At 34.8% G+C, this 17,628-nt stretch overlaps 2 protein-coding genes across 3 annotated transcripts in view; one reads left to right on the top strand and one right to left on the bottom strand.

The window, feature by feature from the left end:
* The window catches only part of LOC105113635 (portal protein), a 9,331-nt gene extending 2,263 nt beyond the window's left edge, over positions 1-7,068 (top strand). The window contains exons 8-23 of the mRNA XM_011009886.1: positions 7-97; positions 370-475; positions 811-916; positions 1,006-1,116; positions 1,436-1,599; positions 1,709-1,826; positions 2,881-3,105; positions 3,651-3,841; positions 4,203-4,370; positions 4,562-4,667; positions 4,884-5,021; positions 5,207-5,365; positions 5,458-5,664; positions 6,145-6,339; positions 6,432-6,503; positions 6,594-7,068. Coding sequence (XP_011008188.1) covers positions 7-97; positions 370-475; positions 811-916; positions 1,006-1,116; positions 1,436-1,599; positions 1,709-1,826; positions 2,881-3,105; positions 3,651-3,841; positions 4,203-4,370; positions 4,562-4,667; positions 4,884-5,021; positions 5,207-5,365; positions 5,458-5,664; positions 6,145-6,339; positions 6,432-6,503; positions 6,594-6,752 — 2,316 coding nt within the window. The 3' untranslated portion in view covers positions 6,753-7,068. The remainder of the gene's footprint in view (positions 1-6; positions 98-369; positions 476-810; positions 917-1,005; positions 1,117-1,435; positions 1,600-1,708; positions 1,827-2,880; positions 3,106-3,650; positions 3,842-4,202; positions 4,371-4,561; positions 4,668-4,883; positions 5,022-5,206; positions 5,366-5,457; positions 5,665-6,144; positions 6,340-6,431; positions 6,504-6,593) is intronic.
* Positions 7,069-9,998: 2,930 nt separating this feature from the next.
* On the bottom strand, positions 9,999-16,371 carry LOC105113634 (RNA recognition motif (RRM)-containing protein). 2 transcript variants are annotated; one of them, XR_840000.1, is made up of 5 exons: positions 16,158-16,371; positions 15,733-16,071; positions 12,424-13,637; positions 10,109-11,806; positions 9,999-10,078 (listed from the first exon to the last, which is right to left on the bottom strand). XR_840000.1 is itself a non-coding variant. In XM_011009884.1 (4 exons), exons 1-4 carry the CDS (start codon positions 16,158-16,160, stop codon positions 10,558-10,560), a joined length of 2,805 nt encoding a protein of 934 aa, XP_011008186.1. In that variant the 5' UTR covers positions 16,161-16,371; the 3' UTR covers positions 9,999-10,557. The 2 variants fall into 2 exon arrangements, 1 of the variants encoding a protein (XP_011008186.1); XM_011009884.1 differs by having other exon boundaries at positions 9,999-11,806.
* Between the last annotated feature and the right edge of the window lie 1,257 nt (positions 16,372-17,628).

The following is a 17,628-nucleotide window of genomic DNA, read 5'->3' as shown; positions in this document are numbered from 1 at the left end:
ATGCAAATGGGGAAAGAGTATGTCCAGCATGTTTCATCGCTAGTGAAAACTGGCATGAATTCTCTTAAAATAGCTTCGTTTCCAGTGCCAACAGAAGGTTTGTGTTTTCATTAAAATGATTGCAAAGTCTATTGCTCCTATACGTGTAACAAGTTAACGACAGATCCACTTTCAATCACATTTTCAGATTATCATTAGGGTAAATGAATTCTGTCTATATCCTAACAAAGATACTGCAAGTGCTTGTCTTAAATCACATCAATCATGTGGATTCCACTTGTTTTGGCATTTTGAACTGTGCAAAATTTTAGGAACTTCTGTGCTGCACTATTTTGATGGACAGCTAAAATTATTTTTTCTGGCTTGCAGAGAAACTTACATGCTTATTCCAACTGAAGAGTACTACTGAAAATTCTCAAGTTGAACCAGGTTCTGCTATTTGTTTGCACCCAGGAAGTGGGGATTACCACATCTTGTAAGTTCTGAACTTACTTTCAACTTGTCATACAGTTGGCTGCTATGAGGTTTTTGTTTTTAATACAAAAAAAATATCAGCATGAGATGGCAAAAATTGTAGACAGCTCAGTCTCAATTGAAAGGCTAGCAGATTGGGCCATTAATGTACCTTGTACTATGATATATGGCCCAAAAGATTTTCCTTTCTGTTCATCTATCAATTTTATACTTATGAAAATCATATGATTGACAAAGTAAAACCACCGATCACCCTTACAAAACAATGGACTGTATAATTTCTGGTATAATTGTTCTACATGGAATGGAAAAATCTCATATGTTTACTTAATTCAGTTTTCCAGAAAGTGAAGGGGAAGCACTTTTGGTAGAGGTACAAGATACAAAAAAGTCACTCCAAGGCCGAGCTACGATTGCTATTTCATCTTTCAATGATAATCCTGTATGTACCTTTTTCCTGTATCTTCCAGCATGAGGTACTTGTAAGTATAAATAATTACTTTAGATGATGTGATTATTCAAATTTTGCAGAGTGATAGAGTTCGATGGTGGCCCTTATACCATGAAGATCAAGAATGTGTTGGGAAGATACAACTCTTCATTGGCAGTACTATTACACAGGATGAGACTAATAATATTAAGGTTTCAGTTCTTTCGACTCAAATTAGCCGAATAGATAATACCTGGAATAATTTTGTGGTAGCAATTTTGCTGTTTTGTCTTTTCCATTTTTAGTATAAATTCAATGTTCAAGTGCTAGAATTACGAGCATGTGAATGTAAATGAGTGCTTGTGCAGGCTGTCTTCTTGCATATCATTTGCAGTGTGCATTCATTGTCAAGTGCTTTCATGTGGTCTACAAGTGTGTGCTTATTACTATTATACAAGGTGCTTCCATGATGCAATGCTTGCCATGTTTTACTTCCTTAATTTCATTTTTTTTGCTGTTAATAATATACAGAGTGGTCCTGTTGTGGAAACAATAGCTTATGATCTACTACTGGAGGCTGCTATGCACGCACAGCTTTTTCATTCTCGAAATTTGAGATTACATGGATCTTGGAAGTGGCTGTTGATTGAATTTGCAGATTATTATGGAGTTTCTGATTCATATACAAAATTGAGGTGCTTATAGCTGCAAATTTATTGAATATCTCAGTGGATCTAGTTGTTCATTTTTACCTTTATCTTTCTCTTTCCTTCCATATCATAAATTCTCTAAATTTCTTTCTAGATATCTTTCACGGGTCATGGATGTGGCCCTTCCAAAGAAAGACTGCTTGGAGCTTGTCAATGAGTTACTTGTACCCATCATGAAGGCCAGGAGTGAGAAGAGTTTAACAGTGCAAGAGGTAGTCTCCTAATAATTGCTGAAATTACATACACTACTTACAAATAATCTCTTGAATGCATATCCAAGCGTCCTATTAACTTCAAAATCAAACCAGAAAATGAGAAATGATCTGTTTAAGTAGCTGGCACTCAACACACTGAATTCAGGGAACTTTGCTTTTGATGCTAATTTGGATGAAACCTATTGCCTCTCTCTCTCGCCCTCTTTTTTATGCTATAAAAGTGTAATTTATATTTAATTTTCACCGCTAGTGACTCAATGAATAGAACCAAAAGCTGAAATAGCAATTGAATGCAAGGTAACAAAGCTAAAATCTCAAATAGTTTAAATAGGCCTTATATTTTGGCAAGTATATTACACAAAAAAAGCTTTCCGTGGTTCTCTTACTGATAAGAAAGGATTTTGCCACTCCAATTATGGTTTGTTTGGAACATGGACGAAGCAAATTCACAGGGGATAATTTATATGCTATAAAAGTACAATTTGTATTTAACTTTCACTGTTAGTGACAAAATGAATAGAAGCAAAAGCTGAAATAGCAATTGGAAACCAAGTTAACAAAGCTAAACTCTCAAATAGTTTAAACACGCCTTATATTTTGACAAGGATAATTAGGCAAAAAAGCTTTTGTGGTTCTCTTACCGATGAGAATGGACTGTGCCACTCCAATTATGGTTTGTTTGGGACATGGATGAAGCAAGTTCACAGAGGATTTCCCTTGCTGAAGGTTGGCTCTACCATGACCAGTCCATGAATTTGGCGAGATCATCCTTTTGTTTTGGCGAAATCATCCTTTTGTATTTGTGATTGTAGTGGACACCCTGCAGCACTTCTATTTCTTTTAACTTTCTAGGTAACTGTTTGAAGAATGAAGAAAAAAACACTTGACATGAATCATACATAAATATGAAGATGCTATGAAAAGAATTTAGTAAGAATCTGAATGTTATGCTCAGTCATCAGTTTTTGGGTGGTTGTTGAGGGTTTTTCCTTTAAAATTGTCCCAGTGCATCAAAGAAATGCCTCTTACTGTCCTCATTGTATTATTGCAGAAAAGTATATTTTTAGATTGTGAAACACGAATTGAGAGTCTCTTGGCACAAGTTTTTGAGAACTACAAATCACTGGATGAAAACTCACCCACAGGGTTGGCAGACCTGTTCAACCCGATGCAAGAGTCTGCAGCACCAGCTCTGGGAGAAGCTGTTAAAGTCTACACCCTACTCCATGACATACTATCTCAAGATGCGCAGACTATGCTGAGGAACTATTTGCAGGTAAATTAAACTTGACATCAATGTTCTCAATGAACCTAACAAGCATAGGGATGTTTATTGTGCAATCTTCAGCCTCTTAATCTTTCAAGTCTTCATTTAGACCTTCTCAGAAAAGTTACATGAAATGTTCTCATACACAAATCGAGTAAATTCCCTCATAAAAGACACTCTCCACAAATTAAAGTTATCTTATATTATTAGATATATTATTATAAAATATGCTTTGGTTAAGGAGTTATTGATACTTCAAGTGCAAAATGATGATATAAAACCATGATAAAAATGCACTTTTAAGTACTAATCATTCTCATACAAAAATCGAGTAAATGTCCTCATAAAAGACACTCTCACATTTGAGTTACATGAATGTTCGAGATCAGCTAAGAAAGGGCCTTATGGTACCCAAATTCGCAGTGATTTTCATCCACTGACTGCATTTGTGCTTTGAAATCATGTGTTGGGACTAGAAGTCTATTCATCCTATGTTCGCAACATTTAACATATTAGCACGATACAACTCTAAATTGAATAATTGTTTTTTACAGACAGCAGCGAAGAAGAGATGTCGGAAACACATGGTAGAGACTGATGAGTTCGTTTCTAGCAACTCTGAAGGCTTCCTCATAGACTCTATAACTATCTCCACAGCCTATTTAAAAATGAAAAATTTGTGTCTGAATATTGGGAAGGAAATTCAGGCAGATATCAGGATCCACAACCAGCATCTACTCCCAAGGTATTGGAATCTTTCTTTCTTACATGGATATTATATCCCCTCGTTAGCTGATATGACCCAAAATGATTTTAAGTTGAAGTTTTAACTAATGAGCACTATGTATTTTGCTTCTATGAAAACCCTAACCCTTAAACCCTACAAAAGACAATTTTCTCCCTTTTGCTTGAGATTAGTTTCACCAAACTAGAGATTTTTATATCGTTCTTTCTTCACTCGTGACAAATTCGAAACTTTCCTCCCTAGTCGTTGTGACTTTTCATTCTCAAGTTAGTTGTAGGCAAAGTATTGAGCAAATATTGCATGCAATGAACTTCTTAACTGATCATCTTATGCTTATCTTAACACATTTCTCTATTTTCAGTTCAATCGACTTGTCAAACATCGCTGCTGCAGTTTATAGCACTGAGTTGTGCAACAGGCTTAGAATTTTTCTCTCTGCATGTCCTCCATCTAGCCCGCAACCACATGTAAATGAACTACTGATAGCAATTGCTGATTTTGAACGGGATCTTGAGTTATGGAATATCAGGTTAGTGATAGAAAAATAATACAAAATATGTTTTGGTTTCAACTAGAACGAGTTTTAATATGTTCCCACAAAGAAATTGAAGATGAAGTGTCATTAATAATGCAGTCCGAACATGGTATCAAAATAATTTACAACCCACTGTAGATGTAGAAGTTGAAGCTCTCTTATATTTTATATTTTGTTTGTTTCAGTCCCGTGCAAGGTGGCGTAGATTCGAGGGGATTGTTTCATAGTTACATAATGGTCTGGGTGCAGGATATGCAAATTAACTTGCTTGAACTTTGCAAAGCAGAAAAGGTACCTGTCATGCTTCCTCTTCCTTCATGTGAAAGATTGTGGAAGCGAGGGTGGTCTCCAAATTTAAGTTCAAAGCAATTGTCCTATGTTTGTTTCATAGTTACATAATGTCCTTCTGTTTCAACACACACTTGAAACCAAAGGAAAACCAGTTGTACTTTCAATTGAAAATGAGGATTTTCTTTCTATGCTCTAACCATTAACTATCTCTTGCAGGTGCCATGGGCTGGAGTAATGACGAATCATTCCACCTCTCCATTTGCTGAAGAAATGTATGAGAGAATCAAAGATGCACTTATTGAGTATGAAGTGGTGATCAACCGATGGCCTCGTTACTCATTGATTTTGGAAAATGTAAGTACTAACTATCTTTTGCAAGATTCAGCAAGTTATTAGAGAGAAGCCTTTAGTACTTGCTCTTCCTCTTCTCCACATGTGCTCACTTAGGCATGTATGGAAACCAATATATGAATTTTTTTTGTGCTTTTATGCTAATTTTTGTGTCACAGCTAATTTTTGTTTTCTCAATCTTCTCAAAGGCTGTTGCTGATGTGGAAAGAGCAATAGTTAAAGCTTTGGAGAAGCAATACAATGACATCTTGACTCCTTTGAAAGACAGCATTCCAAAGAGGCTTAATATGCATGTCCAAAAGCTGACAAGAAGACAATCAACAACACTTTATTCTGTACCTAATCAAGTGAGTGGTGCAAACATGAACATCCACACAAACACAGATGTTTTGCACTCCATTGTGTCCAAGTACAACTCACCAATATTTTCTTGTGGCAGTTGGGAATTTTTCTGAATACAATCAAGAGAATCCTTGATGTCTTACATTGTAGAGTGGAGGACATTTTTAAGTCCTGGGCTTCCTATCTACCTCTCATGGGTGATAAAAAGTCAATTTGTGGGGAGCAGATGAATGGAATTACTGTTCTATTGAGAACAAAACACAAAAATTACATGCAGGCAACAGTGGAGAAGCTAGTTAACAATGTAAGCTTCAATCCATTATCTGAGTTCCATTGTATCAGTGGTAGTTGTAAATCTAAAAAGCTAATTTCCTTGAGATGATCAGTAATGCTGGTCATTTATTCAATAGTCAATAGTCAATTTGCTATCAAGGGATTGATTCTGTGCCTGATCATTAGGTAACATTGCATTTAAAGAAGAGAAAAAAATATGAAAGAACGGTACTAGAGAAAATCATTCAGCTTTATATAGCAGCTGTTGAATATTGATCATGCTGCAATGTTCCTTATCTTGTTGAAATAGGGTGTTAAAATTTGAGGATATGTTGTGTATTATTCCTGAATACTATGGAATTTTGCATGCTCATAATATACTACTAGTTGATGAGAATTTACTTGGTTAATCTTCATATACTATGGATCCTTCTTCCTCTTGCCATGGTGTTGGTGTTTTTAGAATGCAAAAGGGGAAACTGTAACATGAATGAAATCACAATTCTTCCAGGTGCAAGCTAGTCGAAGCACACGACTAAAAAGAATTTTGGAGGACATAAGGGAAGAAGATGGAGAGGCAGAGGTCCGTGAAAGAATGCAGATTCTAAGTTCACAGCTCATTGATTGTATATCCAATTTGCATGATGTTTTTGCTAGCCGGATATTTGTCGCTACATGTCGTGGATTCTGGGATAGGATGGGAGAGGTAGAGTAAAATTTTTATCTGAATTCCGCACTTCACTGGGGTTATTTTATTTCTATCCGCTATCCTGATGCTTTAACTGTGTAATGTTCTAGATCGTTTTGAAGTTTCTTGAGAGCAGGAAGGAAAACAAAGTGTGGTATAATGGTTCCTGCTATGCACTTGGGGTAGGTCTTGGAGTTCATTTCTGGGCATTTCATGATTTGTCAATTCTGACCATCTCACATGCTAGTTTTCTTCATGGTTTTCTTTTGCAGATACTGGATGACACATTTGCTTCGCAAATGCAGCGACTGCTAGGAAACTCACTTCAAGAGAAGGATCTAGAGCCCCCTCGCTCTGTAATTGAAGCTCGATCTATTCTTTGCAGAGACACAGCGAATGCAACAGAGACATCTACCTACTTCTATGTTTAGCGGTTGAAACATCTGTACAGCAGCAGCAGCAGGGCAACAAACCTTTCAATGTCAGTTTTTGTGGTGATCTTATATTCAAGTACTGTGGTTTACCTTAAACTATACAGAGACCACACAAGTCGGCATGCAAGTGCATATTCTTTTGTTCGTTAGTAACTTGAGCTATATCCCCAGATAGGTTGTATATCTTTTTTGCTTGATAAAGGCAATAGAATTCCTCACGTCCATGCTTTTCATTTGTTTTCTTCCCTCCCCTCCTCCACCAGCAGGGCCAAACCAGAAGTAGTGGATGCAGTGAAGTGAGATTGCTGCTATCTGTGTGTTTTCTTGGATACTTTTATACCTTTTCTAAGAAAAAATATTTGCACGGATCAATTGGAATCATCTGTTTAAAAATGATATGCATAAACAAATAATATTAAAAATAATGTTAATACTAATTAAAAATAAAACTTAAAAGACAAAATAAATAAAGATATTCTATCTTATTTCACGTAACCCTTTTAATATTTTTTACTTCATTATATGGTAATTAATTAATTTATTTTTTGTAAGAAGTGTAGTATATCTTTTGAAACAAAATAATTTATTAGTATAATTTCTTCTTTCCTAATTTTTTTTCCTACAAAGAAATATAACTCTTTTGTTTCGTGTTCTTTACTTAATGAATAAAAAAAAGCAATATGAACAAATGTAAAAAACACTCGGGCATGAGAAATATATCCCTTTATCTAAAATCTTTTTATCTTACCAACTGTCTCTATTTTTTACTTGGTTTTTTTTATTGGAATATTGATTTTTAGACAAATTCTGATAATTTGAAAACAACTTGCGTGCTATCTAGAGAAAATTCATCGCAACATCATCAAAATTATTGGCTTCAAAAGGTAAACTTAGAGGACTTTAACCCAACTTCTTGTTTAACTAGATTTTGAATTGAGTTAGATGATAATAGCCTGATTAATTTTACAAATTTAATTATAATTATGTTAAAAGTCGGTTTGATTTCAAGAAAAAATATTTTTCAAGATAAAGTTATTTTTATATAATAAAATAATAATATTTAAGTTAATTTAAATTAACCAACTAAATTTTCAATTCGATCATAAATTTGATTTGATTAATAATATATTTTTTTTAAATTTATCTCTTACTTAATTATATAAAAATAAAAATTGACATGTGCAGAGGGAAAAAAAATCATTGCAAAGGGCTGAAAAAAAAAACATTTGCTAATGTTATAAAAGGAATGTTATAACCATATTTGAAAACAAACAAAAAATCTAATAGTATTTTCTCAAATAATATATACAAAAAGACTTCTGATTATATATATATATATATATATATATATATATAATTTTAAAAAATAAAAGTTCTACTAGAATTCGATTGAATGAATATATTGAATTCTTAAGTATCTAAAACTTAGAATTTTATTCTGACCTACAAATGATCAAGACAAATATAAATCGAATTTGACAAGATAACCCAACAATTAAGGTACGTGGGCAAGTTGCGGCAATTAATTTTGAATGCTTTGTTTCTTTTACTTACTCCCAAAAAAAAAAAAAGTAAAAACATTGTGCGCTTACAATCAATTGACTTTGTGTAAGAGGTGTTTTGTCTTTTTCACATGAGATATTCATGGTTAAAGAGTATTTTTTAAGCATAATAAAATATCCAATTGTTCTAGGATTTTTTTTTTATATAAAACAATAAAAAAAGTACAAATATCTTTTTATTAACAATGTACAATAAATTAAGTATGCTCTTAGAATAAAACTTAAATTTAGGGGTGTATTGGTCTTTTCTTTTAGGATTTTCTTTTGTAATTACTAGGGTAATTAAATAAATTTTTATCTTTTAGTATCAATTAAATATTAATTAATTTGAAAAAGTTGGTAGCATATGCACGGTATGTGCCAATACGTGGGAAGCATTCATGCATTTTGAATGAAAAATGTCACACCTTTCGGTTAAAGAAAATATTTTTTTTGTTATGTCGTTAAATGCATCACCAAGTCCCCTTTCTCTTGATGCAATGTCGATGGCAATAGAATAGTTTGTCATCAATTAATTTTTTTTTCTTTCTTTTTTTTTCTTTATCGGTATGGTATCAATAGCGATTGGGCAATTTGTTCTCTTTGATATTAATATTTCAACTTTAATACTTATTCTTTTAATTTTTAATTTTTTTAGTGCTTTTGTTAAATTTTTATTTATTTTCAATTTAATCCTTCAATTCTAATTTATCATATATAATTTTTTAAAATTTTATCATTCTTCTTTTAACTTTTAATTTTTTTATTGGGTTTTTTGTAAAAATTTTGATGGTTTTCGATTTCATCCTTTGATTCAAATTTATGCTGAATTGTTTTTTTTTTTTTAAATTAGTTATCGTTCTTTTAATTTTTATTCTTTTTTTAATTTTTTTATTTTCAATTTAACCCTCCATTAAAAAATTTGTTTTAACCTAAATTATTTTTTATTTCAATTTTAACTCTCATTCTTTTAATTGTTATTTTGTTTTTATCTTAGATTCTTTTGCATAATTTTTGTTTTGATTTTATCCTTTAATATTTAATTAGTTAAGTATTAGATTCCTTAGGTTTTTCATGTTTAATACTTCTAATATAATAATTAAGATGACAAGCTTGAAAAGTTAATACAAGTAAATTTCATCTTTTTTTTTTTAGATATTTTCTTTGATTTCTTTTCTATTAACTTGTTCGAATTTTATAACTTGAATAACATATTTTGTAAATTAACTTAATTTGATTCACCTTTTATTATTCAAATTTTATTATTCAAATTACATGTTTGTTTATCATATCAGCTTTAATTATTTTCTAAACTCGCAAAAGATTTTTTTGATCCTATTTTATCAAGCTATTTAACTAGTTGTGTCTTTATCATTGAAATTTCACTATTTTCTTATGTTACATGCCATGGACATTTACTTTTAAACTCGAGTCTACAAGATCAGCCTCAATCTCCACTGTTTGCTGAAACATATAATTTGATAAAAACAGCAGGCATCATTTACTTTTAATCCTCAAATTGAGGACACCATTAATCTTTCAGTCATCAGTACAACACTGAATCTAACACTAATTATTGTACATTGGTAATTAATTAATCAAATTGCGGGACACTTAACCACACACCAAAATATCATGGGCGGAGCTGCAGCTCTCCGACCAGCCTTCAAGTACCAAAATTGAAAGAACTCCACAAGATTAAAGGGCTTAAAAAGCGAGAAGCATGTCAATTAACCAGCTCTTCTAAGGCTTTCATTACATAGCCTGCTTAACAAACAGCATTTTTGCCGAAACCAATTTCTTCCACAGCATTTTTGCACGACTAAGCAACAAACATCAGTGGAATTACTTGCAATTTTCCAGTAAAAGTTTAGAATAGATTAGCTGTGCAATGATATATTCCAAACCAGATGCAGAGATCTAATATAGTTCTATTCAACAGAAGGGGGGGGATAAAGGGAATAAAGATGAATCATGGATCTAGTTTTAATGGACCTGCATAAGAGCTTAGTATTTCCTGGAGCCATGCAGCTACAAGTCCTCACTCTTCCGATCAAGCCAACAAAGAAAGGAGACATAAAGCAGCATGTCATCGCCACACAAAATATAGCAGAACACAGCACTGGCATTACTCAATTGCAGCAATACTTTTTTGGTTAATAGTGCTACTAGGGAGACATTCTGTAGCATCATCTGAAGAAAAGCTATTTTACCTACTTCACTCACATGGTAGTGGAGGAATCAACATAATCAGGCACCACTCAAGTTCCTTTCCCTTGTTGTATTTGCTGAAGAAGAGCTGCTGCGAGCTGTAATGTTGCTTGCAGACGCTTTTGTGGATCTCCATCTGCTTCTTCCTGTGTGCCAGCACTTTGCATCCGTTGATTACCCTGAGCCCCTGGCTGAAGATCTTTTCTAACTGGGGGTGGCACTGAAGTAGGCACATTTGATACCTGCTGCTGTTGCATCTGTTGCAATTGACTAAACTGAGATGTCGGGATCTCAGAGCCCACCTGATTTTTGTGCAAACCATGTGCCTGTGCTATTCCAACTTGGTTGTCAGACTGATTCACTGTCGGCTTAAAATCCTCACTAGCAGATCCATTTGAATTATTACCCGATACCCTCTGCTGCCCTAGAAGAGATGATGCTAATTGTGCAAGTTGTTGTGGTTGCAAACCTGCAATAGGCAAAGACACTGGAACAGAAGGCTTGGTTTCCTGAAAGGTCGACTTGCTGTTTCCAGACAATGGATTGGTTGACATTCCACTTGCAAAATGTGTGGGGCCATTTTCTTGCACTGTCCTTGGAAGGACTGGGTGATGATCTGGAATAACAGGATCAACAGCAGTATTGGCTGCTTGTGACGGTACATTTCTATTACCAGAAACAATGCTCTGCGAATGGTGAGGAGACCAGTTGGGCCTCAATGTGGAGTTCTGCTGTTGGAGATGATAATGATGCCTATTCTCATTGTAGGAATCAGATATACTTCCAGCAGGATGGGCCGGACCAGAAAATGCCACAGGTGGAGCTGTTGAAGCCACATTCCCCAGGAAAGCTGGATCACCTCCTGATCTACTCAAATCTGAAAAGGACACCATTGCAGGAAACTGACCTGAATGTGTTGGTGGCTTTGGATACGATGGATCCCTGTGAAATGGCAGTATGTTCATATCCCTTTTTTCGTTTGGATGGTGAAGAGGCCCAAGATTTGAACCAGAATTCTCTAATCTCAAAATAACACCAGATATGCTCAATTTGCCAGGTACTCTCAGTACTTTCTCTGAGAAATCAGATGGAGGTACAAGAAACAAGGTGGTCTTATCATCCAATTTAGCAACTGCTGCACGCTGCTTCTCCTCCAGATAGTGCATGAGTTCATTGTAGTATCCCATATCTGCATCACTAGCAGGGACAAAGAACACAACCCAAGCAGAAGCTGCTTGATAGTAGTGTTTTGCAAGCATGTCTAGACCAGTTCTTGCAGTGCAATCCAGGAAATCAGGCCTGTAGAATCAATGTTAATGTTAAAAAGTAAATCCGAACACTAGTTCACTGAGCAGGTGAAAAAATAGCTGAGCTACATGATGAAATTGTCAATTATCACAAAAGTGCATTTTGTTTCCCCACAAAAACTGCACGTGTATAGTTTTAGAACATCTCGTATCTCGTGGAGATATATTATCTTTACATTAAGTTTTGAAAAGAGTCATGTAACAAATATATTGAAACATCAATATGACGAATTGCACCATCAGATTAAGTTCATAGTCAGATAATATCCATGAAAATAATTTGATATCAGGAAAAATTCTGCCTCGTACGTTTCAAAATCTGCCTAGTAGCACATTACAGTAGTTGAACCAAATCTGGTTGGGTAGAAAAAAACAACATTTTGATTTTTTTACTGTGGGCTCATATATCAATAACTGAAAATTATGAGACAAGGACAGATGATTTCAAGACTTAAAGATGTCCTTTCAAGACTTAAAGATGCATTGTAATTTGCATCATAATCACTACAAATAGAACAAGCGGACAAGAAGGAAGTAGCCACTTAGCTGATATCAAAGCTAATCTGTGCACAAGTGAAAGCATGAAGAGAAGGGTTATTTACTACTTACAACATAAAGTCTAGCGCTTTTCCCACGGGAAAGCAGCGAGCATGACAGACAGGAGTGCCTCCCTTTGCTATAGTCCCTTCCCATTTCCATAACTTCAAAGAGGATGGTTCTGGTTCAGGGGTGAATCTTTTCCTCTCAGCACGATTTGCAGGCAGAGAACCAGAGCCAGCCTGGAAATTGTCATAAGATACTTTCCAGGGGTCATTCCTTTCTCCATGAGGAAGTGATAAATTGATTGGCCGGTCTTGGATTGGTGTGTATCCAAAAGGTCCAGCCTCCAAGTTCTTATCAAATGCCTCTGGTTGGGGAAAATCAGAAAATGCCCTAGGGAAAGCTCTTCTTTCCTGTTCTAAATCAGAGTAAGGATACTCTGGAAGTTCCTTGTCAGGAGGAAAGGAGCCTGTCTTCAACTTCTTGGCTTCATGATACAGATAGGAATCTTCTGGTAAATCCCATGGTTCTTCATAAAAAGGACCTTTCTGAGGGTTCTTTTTAACAAATTCATGGAAGTGGGCATCCCTCCCTCTTGTAGGACTACCAAGTCGTTCATACACATCTGGTGGTGGTCCTAGTTCTTCTCCAAACCTCCAGTTATCAAATGCACCGTTTCCAACATGGTGCAAGGTTCCCTTCCTGTTAAGGCCATAGACATCAGAACCCGCAGGATCCAAATCTGAGTTGAAATGAGGAGATCTGATACTGGGATCTGCAGTCCCAAAATCCCTATCCTGCCGGAAGTTCTCAGGGCCTCCTTGGCGACTGTTTGGCTTGTAATGCGGAGAGAGTGGGGTCCTTCCACTATTTGAAGACCCAGCTTCATTCTTGGCAAAACAAATATGCACACGAGGGTTGCCAAATAATTTCCCCTGAAGAGTTTCTTTTGCCCTGCAAGCTGATGTTAGATTTGTGAACCTCACAAAAGCATAACTACGACCTGGAAATACAGTGATCTTTTCAATCTCACCAAATGGTGAAAAAGCCTTCCGTAAGATCATTTCATCCACCTTTAGTAAAGCTGGAAAACCTATCCATAATACCTCACTAGGTTCTGCACTACTATCGCTCATCTTGGATTTATCAGGGTAAAAAGTTTCAGGGCTAGCATTACGCGCTCTAGAGTCCCTCTGCAAGAAAGGGGATCCCCTTAATGTAAGGCGTTGTTCATCTCGCCGTTGCAAGTAATCTTCATCATGTGATGGTGTTGATGACTTGTCCTGAGATAAGAATCTCATCAAGATGTGTTGGAACCAGTCCTTTCTTTAACTAGTCATGTTTTTTTAATTTCCAGTTGGAATTCAAGAAAAAGTAAATTGATAGGTTTAAAGCAACTAAGCTTTCATGAATTAATCATCAAAATGCATCATCGGAAAAAGTGAAGAGCAAGAAATGAGAACAATATACTCGTCCATAATTAATCTTTATGAGATCCACAGACACCCATCTATCCCAGAAAACGTAATCTGATCAAAAGAATTCTAGCATCAGGAGATGGGTCTCGGATGATTGACAAGCAAAACCAATTTTCATAAACATCAGATACGTAATTGATTTAGGGAAGAAGCTAACAAGTTATTGAAAGACTAACCTCCTGGACTCATTCTGCAACCTTGGTAAACCCAATTCTTTTTTATACTCACAAGAAGTTAACTGCTACGAGGATGAGTAATGCGAGCAGACAAATATGCGGTGAGAGATTACAGTTACCCGCTATAATGTTCTGCTAGACTTTTGGTTAATATCACATCATAATTGCTGTTGGGCTACCCTGGGAATCGAATTTTACTCGGTTAAATGAGGAATGGTTCGCAGTTTGTCACTTTACCAAAATCATGAAACATGCAACCCCTTGAGCCTGGGCATTTTAAACAAAGCAAACTCCACTGCCTTGTGCAGACTCACACAGATTGTTCTCAATATAGGTCGAAAAGCTGCCACAGAGTTGCCCAGAGCATGACTGTTATTAATTGATGTGAATTTGAACGCCCCATGTGAGAATTTTTATTTATTTATTTATTTATTTATTATTATTTGTTATCTTACCGCCTAAAAACCTGTCTTATGAAGGCCGTGCATGAAAATTGCAAACTGGGATAAATCCATGAGACTTCCCCATGTATTAGTGCAAGACAATGTGAATGTTTCATTAGATTCTGCTTCCCTCATGTTATCTTATTTTCAAGTATTTGGCAAGGCCATCGAATAAATTTTTTCTTTTGATTGTTGCTGTTCAGCCTGCTCTAGCTGTTGTAATAGACATCTGGAGAGAAGAAGAGGAATGGACTTGGAGGATTGAGTGCACAACCATTAATTGTTATTGAATCACCGAATTCATATGTTCTTAATCCCAATTTCAGAAATTTTAACTTCACCATCCTCCCTGAAGCATTAATAAAGGTGTTTTAAGAAGACTGGTCTCCAAATATCATGTTCATATTACCAGATCCAGCAAGCACAGAACTCAAAATTGGATGGCTGTCAGCTTGGACTAAAGGTTTGCTATATCTGCAAAGACCCTCATGTGCAGGTGAAAAGCTACAAAGCTGGTTTTATAGTTGATAACTAACAGTGTGGAAGATCCCCTGATGCCAAATGAAAAACGAGCTCAATGATCTTCTAGGATGGTATACTTTCAACTCCAGATAAGCATGTGAAAATGGTGGATTGGAAAAGCAAAGACTCTTTTTAACTGACATGAAACTCATTAGCCATGTGTTATGATGTCATTGAATTAATATAACAATTTATGGATATCAATTATCAGAAGCGCGATGATTAATAGACAATGTATTTGTGCTTTAATTGAATACAGGATCCCACTTCAAGCCACAACAATGAGGCATGAAAATTGGAATGGAACCTTATCTGCTAGTGATGGAAAGCTGCAGAGATATGTGCAAAGTGGAACATTCTTTGTTTGTAATTGTGCCTGGTGGTTCCTTCCTTATTGTTTGTCTTATGGTACTACCTCTCTCTGTGTTTGGAGAATTTTTTTCACCTTATTTATCATATCTTTCTTCCAGCCATGAATTTTTCTTCTTCTTCTTTTTTGTAAGAAAAACTACAAATCCTAAGCCTCTGCCCATCAATTTTAAGAGTGATCATGGAGCAACTCAAGCCTTACTTACATCTAATCTAATTTAAACAGCTTTGTTAGGATCGTGAAAACTAATTAATCTGGAGGAGGAGTTTAGTCGTTCTTAATTAGACCATGAGAACAACCCACTTAGCATAAATACAAAAGCAGAGCAGAATTCCAAGGAATCTGAAATCTAGAAAATAAAAAGGAGAACAAAAGTGGCAAAAACTAACCGCCTTAGCAAACTCAATCCTAAGAGGGTTGCCGGCGAGAGGATAACCCTGGAGAGACTTGATGGCCGCAATCGCATCCTCTTCCTTGTTAAAATTAACAAAAGCATAGCTGCGTCCCGGCTGGAATGCAACGCTATCCAGGTCTCCGAATTGCAGGAATTCATCTGTCAAATCGGCCTCTACTATACTGTGAGATAAATTCCCCACCCATAGATGCCTCGACGGCGGGTTATTCCCTCTCTTACTGTTACCACTACTCGATTCGAATCGAGAAGAAGAAAATTCTCTTCGAAATCGGTCTCTGCCTACTCCTCCGGGAACTCCTCCTCCTCTACTAGTCTACAAAACAGTATAAATTAGTGAGCAATAGTGATCAAAAGGAGTCTGATTCTGTGATCGACGCTGGCGATAAAAGATGAACTGACCATGCTGGCGGTGGTGGTGGCGGCGGCGGCGGTCGCGGCGGTGGATATGAGGTCTGGGAACTGGAATATTGAGATAACCAACAATCAGTCACGCATCGAGAGGGTTCCCTATGCCTCTAAATTTATATGTATTATTTGGGGTTCGTAAATCAGAAAGGTTCTTGCTCTTCTATTTTTTAGCTGTCAAACAATTACACCACCGCCACAAAATCGTAAGCTTTTTACTTTTATTTCACGATGACGTGCTGAAGTGCTGACGTGCTACGTGGCAACCTGTCACTCCACCTCTTATCTTTAAACCATAATAAATCTACTAATAATTTATATCTCTGGGCTAAATCTATTTTTATTTTATTTATTTTTTCAATTTCATAAAAAATAATTTTGAAAATGAAATATTTTTAAACCATTTTTATGAAAAAGTAAAAATCAGTTAAAATTGAGTATATATACATTTATAGCATGTCTAATTAAAAAAATAACCTTATTGGTTATTCAAATTAATAAATATAAAAAAATTAATGACATAAAATAAAAATTATTTTTCAAATATAAACATACCTGGATGTGTATATTTGTAACGCTAATGATAACTTTCTTAATTTCCACATCCACCCTAACAACCTTTCTAATTGACATTACTGCTATCATAACCACTTTTGTTAATACTACCATAATAATAACATCAAGTATAGATGACTTTTGTTTTGCCTTTGTCATCTTCCGTTACACCGCTAGTGCTACCATTTTGACATGCAAAAATTATCGTTGATATTATAAAAACACAAAAAAAAAAAAAACTCAATAAAATTTGGTTGAATGCTAGTATTTGAGAAGTTATTAGCATTAGCTTGCAAAGTTTCTAAAAAAATTTCCTCATGGATATTTAATATTATTTTTATTGAAATTTTTTAAAATAAATATTATAAAATTAATAAAATCCTAGATTTTATTATAATAATTTATCCTCAGTAATTATTATGATGAATTTCGATACATTCATAAACGATCATCCATGACTTCTATAGAACCTCTATAAAATAATAATGACAAAACATGTATTAATTAACTGTGTTAAATAAATAAATTTACATAAATATTAGTTTAACTTGAGAATATCCAACAAACTAATTAAAACTTCTTAAATATTCATTATTAATTATCAATATCCATACAAATTTATATACATAAATTTACAAAAATTACAATTCTGCAATGGCGTTGATAATAAATTAAAACGGACCCGTAAGACAAGTTATTATTTATTTCATCACAACACTTCTATATCGGTAATTCGACATAAGTTTCAATAATTTACAAACAAATATAATTTTATAAAATTTAAAACAAACCATAACAAGTACAATATTATACATTCATCCTACAAGTTTGTTTGAGAAAAAAATAATAAAACATGTACATACACTAACAAAATACATAATACTAAAAAACTAAATAATAATAAAATTGA

This window comes from Populus euphratica, unplaced genomic scaffold (assembly GCF_000495115.2).
Source record: "Populus euphratica unplaced genomic scaffold, PopEup_1.0 scaffold624.1, whole genome shotgun sequence".
Lineage (NCBI taxonomy): Eukaryota > Viridiplantae > Streptophyta > Magnoliopsida > Malpighiales > Salicaceae > Populus > Populus euphratica.
Note: the sequence above shows the minus strand (reverse complement) of the source record. Positions and strands in the feature narration are given on the sequence as shown.